The sequence below is a fragment of the Poecile atricapillus genome, chromosome 24 (genome assembly GCF_030490865.1).
Source record: "Poecile atricapillus isolate bPoeAtr1 chromosome 24, bPoeAtr1.hap1, whole genome shotgun sequence".
In the NCBI taxonomy this organism is placed as follows: domain Eukaryota; kingdom Metazoa; phylum Chordata; class Aves; order Passeriformes; family Paridae; genus Poecile; species Poecile atricapillus.
The window spans coordinates 7,069,353-7,080,996 of record NC_081272.1 but is presented as its reverse complement, the minus strand read 5'-3'; the positions used below and the strand labels follow the sequence as shown (position 1 = coordinate 7,080,996).

At 62.5% G+C, this 11,644-nt stretch overlaps 1 protein-coding gene across 1 annotated transcript; it reads left to right on the top strand.

Annotated features, from left to right (window-relative positions):
* The first annotated feature begins 43 nt into the window (after nucleotides 1-43).
* Nucleotides 44-9,663, top strand: FGR (FGR proto-oncogene, Src family tyrosine kinase). Its single transcript, XM_058856394.1, has 13 exons — nucleotides 44-242; nucleotides 3,938-4,495; nucleotides 4,583-4,685; nucleotides 4,953-5,048; nucleotides 5,206-5,309; nucleotides 5,380-5,529; nucleotides 5,938-6,102; nucleotides 6,461-6,616; nucleotides 7,023-7,202; nucleotides 7,297-7,373; nucleotides 7,451-7,604; nucleotides 8,103-8,234; nucleotides 8,448-9,663. The coding sequence occupies exons 2-13, from the start codon at nucleotides 4,192-4,194 to the stop codon at nucleotides 8,654-8,656; spliced, it is 1,830 nt and encodes a 609-aa protein (XP_058712377.1). The 5' UTR covers nucleotides 44-242; nucleotides 3,938-4,191; the 3' UTR covers nucleotides 8,657-9,663.
* The last annotated feature ends 1,981 nt before the right edge of the window (nucleotides 9,664-11,644 follow it).

Below are 11,644 nucleotides of genomic sequence, written 5' to 3'. Positions count from 1 at the left end.
TGCTGCGAGCGCGGGGAGGAAGGGGGGGCGAGGGGAGGGGAAGCTCTTGCTCGGCTGCCAGAGCCGCCGAAGAGACAGGGGAAGCTCACGGCCGGGCGATCCCGCTCTCCCACGGCTGCAGCCCCGGCCCCCAGCGCTGGGCGAAGCGGGGGCTGCCGTGGCTGCCCGGCCGGGGGTCCCGTCAGGAGCCCCGTGGGAGCGGGGGGTCCTTGCCAGCCGGAGCAGGAGGGTGACGGTAGGAGGTGTGTGCGGTGTGTGCTGCAGGGGGCGGGGGGCTCACCCTGTAAGAGCCTGGGGTCTCTTAATGCCCTCGCCGTGTTCTGCTGAGAGATGTGGGGGGTGGCTCTGGGTCCCAGGAGGGACGGGCTCGGAGCTGTGGGGACAGAGGGTCCCATGACACTGGTGGGGTCTGTTGGGGAGCCTGCCCTCACTGTGCCCTCACTGCTTCCCTGGGACAAGCCTGAGGGTGGGAAGAGACCCCCGTCCGTCCTCGCCATCCTGGAGGTAAACGGGTCAACAGGGGGCTGCGGTGTGTGTGTGAAGATCTGGGGGCTCCCACCAGCTACAGCTCGCCATCCTGGCGCTGACTGGCGGTGACACCACGTCGGGGAACCTGCGGAGCCCGCACCGTGCCGGAGCCGCACGCTGGGGAGGGGACAGGACAGGACACCCTGCCAGACCTCACACACCTGTGCCCTCCGTCCCCGCAGGTGCCCAAGGGATGCCAGCCCAGCCAGCGCTCCGGGGCGATGTTGGGGGCTGAGCTCTCCGTGGCTGGGGCTGGGGGAACTGTAGGGGGCTCAGGCCCTGGCCGGAGCGGATGCTCCCCCTGCTCCCTGCAGCTTTGCTTCGTCCCTGATCCTTGGTGTGTCCCAAGGAGGGACAGGAACTCTCTGCTTCCTGCCCTGCACAATTCCCTCCCCACCCCGCTCCTCCCGGGACATTGTATTTGGAGCCCTGGCTGGCTCCCTCCCTCCGCCCCTGCAGCCCCTTGGATCCGGGAATTGCTCTTCTTCCAGCGGAAATCCTGCTTTCCCGGCCAGCGGTGGGGCTGGAAGCCTGGGGAAGGGGGGCTCCCCCTCTGCTGAGCATCTTCTGCCAGAGAGGGGTGCAAGAGGACCCCTCTGTCAGGGGTGGCTGACAGGTGGGCTTGTGGAGATCGCTTCTGGGGGTTGGCAAGTCCTTCATTTTCCATCCCAGGGAATAGCCCTGCTCGTGGGCATGCAGGGGATGGGCTGTCATCCCTCCTTGTTCTGGAGGAACCTGCTCCCACTGGGAGCCGCAGGGGACTCACCAGGCACTGGGTGAACTGAGCTCCATCTCCAGGTATCCTCTGGGTGGAGTTGGGGCTGGGGGCAGCAGGGAAGGGGCAGGGACACACCACCATCTGCTACAGAGCTGGAACAAGGAGCAGATGGGGGAGGCAGATGTGGCCTCTTGTCCCCTCCCCAGGTCTGTGGAGTCCTGGACATGGGATGGGAACCCAGCTCCAGGTCCTGTGTCCTGGTGAGCCACCTTCCCCTTCTGCGCTGCAGCTACCTCATGCCTACGTTTTCCTGCTGGTACAAGGGATCTCCAGAGCCACAGGGTGACAGAGGAACCTCGGTGGCACCAGGCTGGGCTGTGCACCCTCTCGGTTCCTCTTCCCAGGGAGCAAGAGCAAAGCAGAATGACAGTGTGGGACAAGGCATGGGGGGATTCGGGATACCCAGGGGGCTGCAGCCCTGCTGCCATCCCTGCCTGACCCTCCCAGCTGCCACCATCCCCAGGGCTCGAGGTCCTGCCAGTCCTATGGCCTCTTGATGGCCAAAGCAACATCCTCTTCCTTCCCCCCTACCCCACACCACGCTCCTGCTGCTTCCTCTTCCCACTGCATAGCTGCTGTGTGAGTTCCTCTGGCAGCTCCCTCCTGCCCAGGGGGTTTGTGGCCCCCTCAGCCTGGCAAATGCCACCGTGGCTTGTCTCCATGGCATGGAGTGTGACAGTCCCAGCACCCCCGTACTGCTCCATGTGGCTGCATCCCCCCAGAGCCCCAGAGAGGTCTCCACTGCTCTTCTTCCCATCAGGGGAGTGGAGGCAGGCCATGGAGGTGACCCCAGGGGTACCCCGGCCCTGCAGGTGACACGTGGGGTGACAGTTGGGTGTGCAAGGGGTATTGTGCCCTGTCTGGGGGCTGGGGGTGGGGCTGAGCTGCCCCATGTCCCAGGGGCCTGGGGAGCAGATGGATGGGCAGTCAGGGATGTGCCCGGCGGGACAGGGGTGATCAATTGGCTGAGTCTCAGTGCAGGGCGGGACCTGGCAGCTCGGCCGGGACTGGGGGAGCCAAGGCGGGAAGGGCTCAGTTGCCATCTGCTCCCCGGCTCCAAGCAGCTCCTTTTTGGGCAAGCTGGAGCCAGACACCACCGTGCAACCGGCAGCCACGGCAGCAGCTGCGTCCCCTTCCCATGGCCAGCGCGAGGGGATGGCTCTGGGCCACCCTGGGGTGAGCTCAGGGGGCTCTTGGATGTGCAGGGAAAGGGAGGCCTGGGTGCAATGCTGCTGCACAGCACCTGAAGCCTTGATGCTGCGATGCTGGGGGGTTGCACTTGCCTGGAAGATGCTCCTTGCCGTCCCCATCCCTGCTGGCAGCCGTGGCAGCTCCACTGCTTGGTCAGCATTGAAATTCAGCAAAATGGGAAGTTTCTAAATGTGGTGGGTGGGTGATTCCCACCCAGGGGGGAACTGGATTTGTGAAAGCCAGGGTTGTTCATTAGTTTAAATAGCCATTAATTATCATCAGGAATAAAATCCCCAACCAGCCGAGTTTCCTCAGATTTGGCAACGCTGCCCTGTCAGCAATGGCTGTGGCCTTGCCACACTACCAGTGTGGAAAACAGAGATGGAAGGGGAGAGCTGGGCTCTTTCCAACCCTACTGAGTGTGAGGAAAGGGAATCAATGACTGGGAAAACCTGCCTGAAACATCTCATCCACCCCAAAACCTTTGTCTCCTCCTGCTCAGTGGAGTGCAGAGGACAGGACACCTTCCTGCTCCTTGCCTCTGCTCTCAGCTGGAGACAGAGTGACCTTCAGCACGCTGCAGTGCAGACTGGGCAGACTGGTGTGGGTGGGTGCCCGGCAGCTAGGACAAAGACAGGGCTGGGGATGGATGTCTCCTTACAGCCGTGACAGGAGAGATCCCATTTCCTCCTCCTCTGTGACACCTTCTCACCACATGCGGCTGGAGGAGCCTGTCCTGACCACAGCGATGTGAGCGGGGACCTTTCTCCCCGAAACCCCCACTCCCTGCCAAGCTGAGGCTGTGGGGATGGGGGCGCTTTGGGGGCTCCTTGGTCTGGCTCCCCTTCAGCCTCAGGGATGCAGATGCCCTGAGAGGACGTGAGCGGTGTGGTGAGGACACAGTGAGAAAAAAACACACTTGAGGATGTGGCTTCAGCCTGCCGCAGCCCTTGGAGGAATGTTACAGCTTTGTGGGGGTGTTGCAGATCACGCAGATCATTGTAACTCACGCAGGGGGGTTGCAGCCTTTGACAGGATGTTGTAGCCCATGCAGGGGTGTTCTGGCTCCTGCAGGGGTATTACAGCCTGTGCATGGGTGCTTCGGTCTGTGCAGGGCTGTTGTAACTCATGCAGGGATGCTACAGCCAACGCAAGTGGTGTTGCAGTCCAAGTCAGTGGTGTTGCAGCCCGTGTAGAGGTGTTATAGCCCGTGGCAGGGGTGTTACATCCTCTTGTGGGGTGTTTCAATCTATTCAGGGGTATTTTATCCCTTGCCAGAAGTGTTTCAGCATGTGCAGGGGTGTTTCAGCCCTGGAAGGGGTATTGCAGTCCATGCAGAGGTGCTGCAGCCTGTACAGGGTTATTTTATCCCATGGAGGGGTGTTACAGCCCATGGCAAGGGTGTTTCCCCACACCTGATGCCCTCCCTGGTGTCCACAGGTGACTCTTCTCCTCCCTGAAGTGACATGGAGCAGCTGAAGTGACCTGAGGAGCCGTCGCAGTGAGTGGAGCCGCCGTGGAGCACCCACGGGTGCCAGGGGGACGTGGGGTCCCCTGGGCAGCGCAGCCCTCTTTGCAGCGGTGCCTCTGGCGGTGCCCACGGGGACCCCAGTGCCCCCCTGGTGTCCAGTTCGCCAAGCTGGGGGGTGGCAGAGCCCCCCGGGGCCGGCGGGGTGCACCCAGCGCCCGCAGCCATGGGTGCGCACCCCGCGCCCTGCCGGGCTCACGGACCCTCTGTCCCACAGGCGGTGCCCGGGATGGGCTGTGTGCCCTGCAAAGAGAAGGGGGCTGGCAAAGGGCAGGCAGGGGGAGAGGGAGGCTCCCTCCAGCCCCCTGCCTCCCAGTACGACCCCGACCCCACGCAGCCAGGGGCCGCCTTCACCCGCATCCCCGACTTCAACAACTTCCAGGGGCCAGCGGTGCCCCTGGCCCCGTCCTTTGCGGAGCCGGGCGGCTTCACCTCCAACGTGCTGCAAACGCGGAGCGGGGGCATCGCAGGTCAGCGGGGTGGCTGGGTGATGGGGAGAGGTGTCCACCCGCACCCCTGGACTCTGGGGTCACCGTGGTCCCCTCCGTGTGCCACAGGCGGGGGGGTGACGCTCTTCATCGCCCTGTACGACTATGAGGCCAGGACGGAGGATGACTTGTCATTCCAGAAAGGGGAGAAATTTCACATCATCAACAACACGTGAGCGCCCCCGGGCCTCCTGCCACCCCCAGCACCCACATGCCACCTGGGGGGGTGCGTTTGTGCCCTGGGTCCCCCCGCAGGACCCGGGCTGGGGACCCGAGCTCCGCCTGGGCTGCCCCGCTCGGCTCCAGGGCCCCGTGTCACGAGTGGAGCGGTCTCAGCAGAGACGGCTGGGGCAGAGCGGGTCTGGCCCTGCTGTGGCCAGGGTGAGGAGTCTGTCTGTCTGTCCCTCCTCCTCCATGTTCTGTTTCCCTGCCCAGGGAGGGGGGACTGGTGGGAGGCCAGGTCACTGAGCTCGGGTGCCACGGGCTACATCCCCAGCAACTACGTGGCCCCTGTGGACTCCATCCAGGCAGAAGAGTGAGTAGCGAGGGAAAAGGGATGGAGACAAACCCCAGCCCCACCTGCCTCAGGCCCAGATGTCCCTGTGAGCCCCGGCAGTGCCACAGTGCTGGCATGGGGCTTCCGTGGTCCCCTCGGTGGTGCCTTCCTGGCACTGAGCCCATCACCCTGGCAGGTGGTACTTTGGGAAGATCGGGCGCAAAGACGCAGAGCGGCAGCTCCTGTGCCACACCAACTGCAGAGGCACCTTCCTCATTCGGGAGAGTGAGACAACCAAAGGTACGGGGACAGGGGTGGGGACACCAGGGGCTGTGCCCCAAATCCCTCCCTGACCAGTATCCCCACGTAGGTGCCTACTCCCTCTCCATCCGGGACTGGGATGAGGCCAAGGGAGACCACGTGAAGCACTATAAGATCCGGAAGCTGGATAGCGGGGGGTACTACATCACCACCCGTGCCCAGTTCAGCACGGTCCAGCAGCTGGTCCAGCACTATATAGGTAGGGTGGGGTGAGGGGCGCAAAGGGGGGGCAAAAAGAGCAGTAGGGAAAGCTCAGAAGATGCTTTGGTAAGAGACTGGGCTGACGGGGTTGCGCCGGGGAAGGAGGGGGCTGCTCTGTCGGTGGCATTAAGGGACTCCCTGGGAGCCTCCCCTTTGCCATGCCCAGGGTGCAGGGAGTTCCCGTGGTCTGCAGAGGGTGGGCATCACCCACTCCCTGGGTGTGGCTGGAGGGACTGGGGGTCCTGCCCAGCCGAGGGGGTGTGGAGCTGTCCTTGGGGCAGGTGGAGGGGGATGCATTTGTATGTTGGGGGTGGCTGGGTGATACAGGAGCCTTGGTGATGTCTGGGATGGTGGGAGGGGAGCAAGGGGCTGGTGGGGGTCCACACTGACTCCTGTCCCCCTGCAGAGCGGGCAGCTGGGCTGTGCTGCCGCCTGGCCGTGCCGTGCCACAAGGGAACCCCCAAACTGGCCGACCTCTCAGTCAAAACCAAAGATGTGTGGGAGATCCCCCGTGAATCCCTCCAGCTCCTCAAGAAGCTGGGAAATGGGCAGTTCGGGGAAGTCTGGATGGGTAGGGCCTGGTGGGCAAGCCAGGGCAAGAGGCAGGGGAGACGTGGGGGTACCCCCAGGCCTGGCACCCCACCGGGAAAAGCTCACACCTGCCAGGACAGGCTGAGTCACTCCGATTTGCTGGCATGAGGAATTATGTCCTGCTCTGGGCTCACAACGGGTACCCCAAGATGCCCCATGTCACCTCTGCATGGGCAAGCAGACCCCTGCTGCAGATGGGACCACAAGACCAGGCCAGGGGGTCCCACCTTCGTCATCCTCTTCCTCTGTCATCCCCTGCTTCCTCTACTCATGCATGCTGCCTTCATCCCATCACATCCCCTTCCTCCTCCTCCCTGCCTGCCCCCCATGCCCCGCAGAGTACAACGACGGGTTGTGCCATCTGCTCACCCACCCGTGCCCTGCTGTGAAGCCACAGACCCTGGGATTAGCTAAGGACGCCTGGGAGATAGCGCGGGAATCCATCACCCTCGACGGGAAACTTGGCATGGGATGTTTCGGAGCCGTGTGGATGGGTAAGGCTGGCCCAGCCAGCCGGGGGTGGGGGAGCACAGGGGGCAGGAGGAGCCTGGTTCTGTCCTGGCAGGGAACATCACAGGGTGCCAGGTGGTACCCACTTGTGTGCGGGAAATGGAAACTTGGCACAGAATCCTTGAAGGCTTTGGGAATGGGGTGAGGTTGGTCGGGGTGAGGGGAACTCGTTCTTCTGGGTGGGGGATGCAATGGGATCACAATGCCCACCAAGAGATCCCTTCCTTGCCCTGCCCTGATTCCTTGCCCATCCATCCATCCATCCATCCATCCATCCATCCATCCATCCAGCCACACAAGCATGCACCCCCACACCCCTCCGTCCACACACCCCTCCATCCTGGGCTGGCTGTCCCCTGGGCTCGTGGTGACTCTGTGTCCCCAACCCAGGCACATGGAATGGCACCACCAAGGTGGCGGTGAAGACGCTGAAGCCAGGGACCATGTCCCCTGAGGCTTTCCTGGAGGAGGCTCAGATCATGAAGCGCTTGCGGCACGACAAGCTGGTGCAGCTCTACGCCGTGGTGTCGGAGGAGCCCATCTACATTGTCACCGAGTTCATGAGCCAGGGTGAGCTTGGGCAAGGTGCCAGGGCAGGGGGCTCACAGGGGAGGGCAGCCTTGGGTTTTTGGGGGTTTTTGATGGAGACTCCTTCTGCCTGCAGGGAGCTTGTTGGATTTCCTGAAGGACGGGGATGGTCGCTACCTGAAGCTGCCCCAGCTGGTGGACATGGCTGCCCAGGTACCGGGGGGCTGGTGCGGGGTGGGGGTGCAGCCCCAGGGTGTGCTGGGGCCTCACCACTGCTTCATCCCCCCAAGATTGCGGCGGGCATGGCGTACATTGAGCGGATGAACTACATCCACCGGGATCTCCGTGCTGCCAACATCCTGGTGGGGGACAACCTCGTGTGCAAGATCGCTGACTTCGGCCTCGCTCGCCTCATCGAGGACGATGAGTACACGGCGCGGCAGGGTGGGAACTCCTGCTCTCTGTCCTCCCTCTTGTGCCCCGGAGCCTGGAGATGGTCATCCCTGGGGCTGAGTCACCTGGGCAATGGATGCCCCAAATTTATGGGTGTTTTAGGTGATGGATACCTTGGATCACCCCGGGGTATGGGTGTCCCAGAGGACAGGTGCCCCAGGGCATGGCTGCTCTGACTGATGGATGGCCCAAGTGATGGGTGCCCCAGGTGCAGCATACCCCAGTGCAGAGTGCCTTGGGTGCCGGGTGTCCCCTGTGTGAGCTGCCCCTGGCAGAGGATTTATGGGTGCTGGGTGTCCCCAGTGCAGGGTGCCCCCCTTTCAGGCACCCCAGGTTCAGGACACCCCCAGTACAGGGCACTTCAGGTGACAGTGCCTCTGGTGTGGGGTGTCCCAGGTGTGGGGTGTCCCCAGATGTGGGTGCCCCAGGTGTGGGGTACCCTAGGTGTAGGTGCAGCCCCAGCCATGGCTCACCTGTCTCCCCTTGCAGGTGCCAAGTTCCCCATCAAGTGGACGGCTCCGGAGGCTGCGCTTTTTGGGAGGTTCACCATCAAGTCCGACGTCTGGTCCTTTGGCATCCTCCTGACTGAGCTGGTGACCAAAGGCCGGGTGCCCTACCCAGGTATGGGCACTGGGGCAGGGGCACCCCTGGAGTGGGCTGGGCAAAGCACAGAGAGGGGCTGACCCTCCCTCGCTTGTCCCATGCCTCAGTTTCCCCACCAGAGAGACCAATGCTAAACTGGGCTCTTTCCCAACCCACTGTGTGCCTCAGTTTCCCCGCTGGCTGGCCCATGGGGGTGCTGTCACTGAGCGGGGGGTTGTCCTTGTCACACAGGGATGAACAACCGAGAGGTGCTGGAGCAGGTGGAGCGGGGGTACCGCATGCAGTGCCCGGGGAGCTGCCCCCCGTCCCTGCATGAGGTGATGGTGCAGTGCTGGAAGAGGGAACCTGAGGAACGCCCCACCTTTGAGTACCTCCAGTCCTTCCTCGAGGATTATTTCACTGCCACCGAGCCCCAGTACCAGCCCGGGGACAACCAGTGACCCATGCTGGCACCCCCAGGAAGCTCCGGGGTGGCTTTGGGGTGAATCTCCTTTTTTCTTTAGAGGTCGTTGCTTCCTTTGGCTGTGCCCCCCCAAATGTCTTTGCATTGCAGTGCTCAGGGTGCCCAGGGAGGACACAGAGCTTTGCACAAGGATGTTGGACAGAGAGGAGACAAAACTGTGTGCCCCAGACCCACCTTACCCCACTCCCTTTATTGTCTTCACACCCAGCTTTGAACCTGAGAAGGGCTTTGGCTGCAGGGGGGACCGTGGGGAACCCCCATGAGCCCTCCAGACACCCCCAGAACCACAGTAGCAGAGGGCTTGGGGGGAGCTCCCCATCTCTTCTGGGAGCACAGCTGGGTGGGTTTCAGCCCCCCAAAAACCTGGCACTGACCTGTGGGAGGTCATCTCAACCCTCCCTCCCGTTATATCTCCTTTTATTTATAAGATTTTATATGTCTCCACCAAGCAGCCCCTACCAAGGGATCCCAGTATTTGGGGGACCCCTTTGTCCCCTGCCTCACCTCCTCTGCTTTACAGCACAGCCAAGTCCTGAAAGCCATACAGCCAGCTCCGCTTGTGCTGGGGGGACAGGGGCCATGAGGAGCTGGGGGGACCCTGGCAGGGGACAGCTCTGCCCCAGGGGCTGTTCCCTCCTGCCCTGCGGGGGCAGATGAGGGTACGGGACGGGGTCAGCCCCACCGCACGGGGGGAGGTCATGGCTCAACGCTCTGCACCGGGAATTAAGGAGGCCTGGGGGTGTCAGTGTGAATGTAAGGGCTTCAGGGGGGAGGGTGACACCCTACCTGCTGCCTCTCCAGGCACTCCCATTCTTGAGTGGGGTCCCAGCCCTGTGCCCCACAGCCAGAAACCCTCCCAACACCCCTAGGGCAGGGCTGTGGGTAGACAGTGCCATGGAGGGGGAGGGAAGGGCAGGGGAGGGATTTGTTGTTGTTGGTTTTTTTATGAAGTCTGTAAATACAGAGAAATAAAACCTTTCTAACAAACTGGGGGCAGCCCAGCTCCTTCTGCCCCTGCTCTGCCCCAAGAGAGACTGAGGGGTGGTGAGAGCTGCAGGGACAACACTGACCTAGAGGATTTGGGGTGGGAACACCCATCCCCTTGGGGGGGCTTCCAAGTTCAGCCAAGCCAGGACTGAGTGATGCCCCCTCACCCCCTCCAGCCCCAGGACACAGGTTTGGGGTCCCTCCTCCAGGGGGGTGAGCACAGAAAGTCCCCCTGCCCCCAAGGCCATGTGTGGAGGAGACACAGCAACTTCCCTTGCGAATAACAGCCTGGAAACGCTGGGTTGGAAAGCATTTGGGTTTGCAAAGCTGCCCCCATGCAGAGCACCCCACAGCCCCCCAGCACTCCCCAAGAGTCGTTTCCTGCCAGCTGTGACAGGGACGGGGCCCAGGCTGTGCTTGCAGGCTGGGGAGGAAGAGGTTAATTTTCCTTGTAGCTTGGCCTCCCCAGCAGGGCCCAGCTGTGCCGGTAATGAATTCCTCAGCACTGATGGGAAGGAGGGACTGGCCCCCACCCCAGCCCGTGGGGGTCAGGCTATGGGGAAAATGCTGGGCATATGGGGAGGGGGGCAGGGGGTTTGGGGACATACCAGGGACTTAGGGAATATGCTGAGGTGGTTGGGGACATACCAGGAGGCTTGGGAACACACCACCATCCCTGGGTACCACCAGGCATCTCTACAGCTCCTGCTTCACCCCACCTCCTACAAGGACTTTGGATCCCGCGGGTCCATGGTGGAGCAGTGGAACAGCGCTGGATGTGCCCCTGCTTCCCCATCCCAGGGAAAAATCCCTGGGGAAGGGCCGGGCCCCCAACCAGGCAGGGTGGCAGGCTGCCCAGGGCTGGGGACAGAGCAGATTGTGTGGCAGGGACAGCCGAGGAGAGGAGGTGGTTGGCACCGGGCAGCCCCAGGCACAGCCCCGGTGCCAGATTGTGGCCATCGGCTCTGGCCACCCCACACCCGTGGCTGGACCCTGAGGGACACAGCCAGGGACACCCCATGGCCACGGCACTGTCACTGTCATCCCCATGTTTGTCATACACAGGCTCTGGCACCCTCCCAGCACCCCAAACCCACCCTCCCAGCACCCCAAACCCACTCCCTCTGGGTGTGGCACACATCTTGCCCACACAATGTTTCCCCACAGCCATAGGGACATGTGCTGTCCCTGTCCACCATGGGAGGGGACAAAAAGCCCTTCAGACAAACCCCAATCCATACCCAGGCACTGAGACAAAGCAGGGCTGGGGTACCCCCTGACACTGGCGCTGGACAGGGTCCACTTGTGATTCATCCCCAGTGATTAAAGTCTTCCTTTAATTTCAGCTGGAGGTTTCATAGACCAGGGTTGGCCTGGGGGGCCAACCCCATCCAGGGAGCAATGGACTGAGAGGTGCTTCTGGACCTCTGGTGTGCTGAGCTCCAGCTCTGCCAGCCCCAACTCCATCCCTGTTCTGCCCATTCTTGCCCTGTTCCTTCCCTTTCCTGCCCATTCCTGCCCTGTTCCTGCCCATTCCTGCCTTGCTCCTGCCCATTCCTGCCCTGTTCCTGCCCATTCCTGCCTTGCTCCTGCCCATTCCTGCCCATTCCTGCCCTTTCCTGCCCATTCCTGCCTTGTTCCTGCCCATTCCTGCCCATTCCTGCCCATTCCTGCCCACTCCTGCCCTGTTCCTGCCCATTCCTGCCCTTTCCTGCCTTGTTCCTGCCCTGTTCCTGCCCATTCCTGCCCTTTCCCTGCCCATTCCTGCCCATTCCTGCCTGCTCATGCGTTCAGCAGGGCTGATCCCACCATTGTCTGTCCAGCTCCCGACTTGAAATGATGCCACTCTTCCGTGTCCCCAGCCAAGGCCCCTTGTCCCCAGCAGTGCCGGTGGCAGGAGCGGGTCAGGACCCGTGTGGATTTGCCACCTGCTTTTCCACGCAGTTGTGTCACCGCAATCCCGGTGCAATCACGGCCG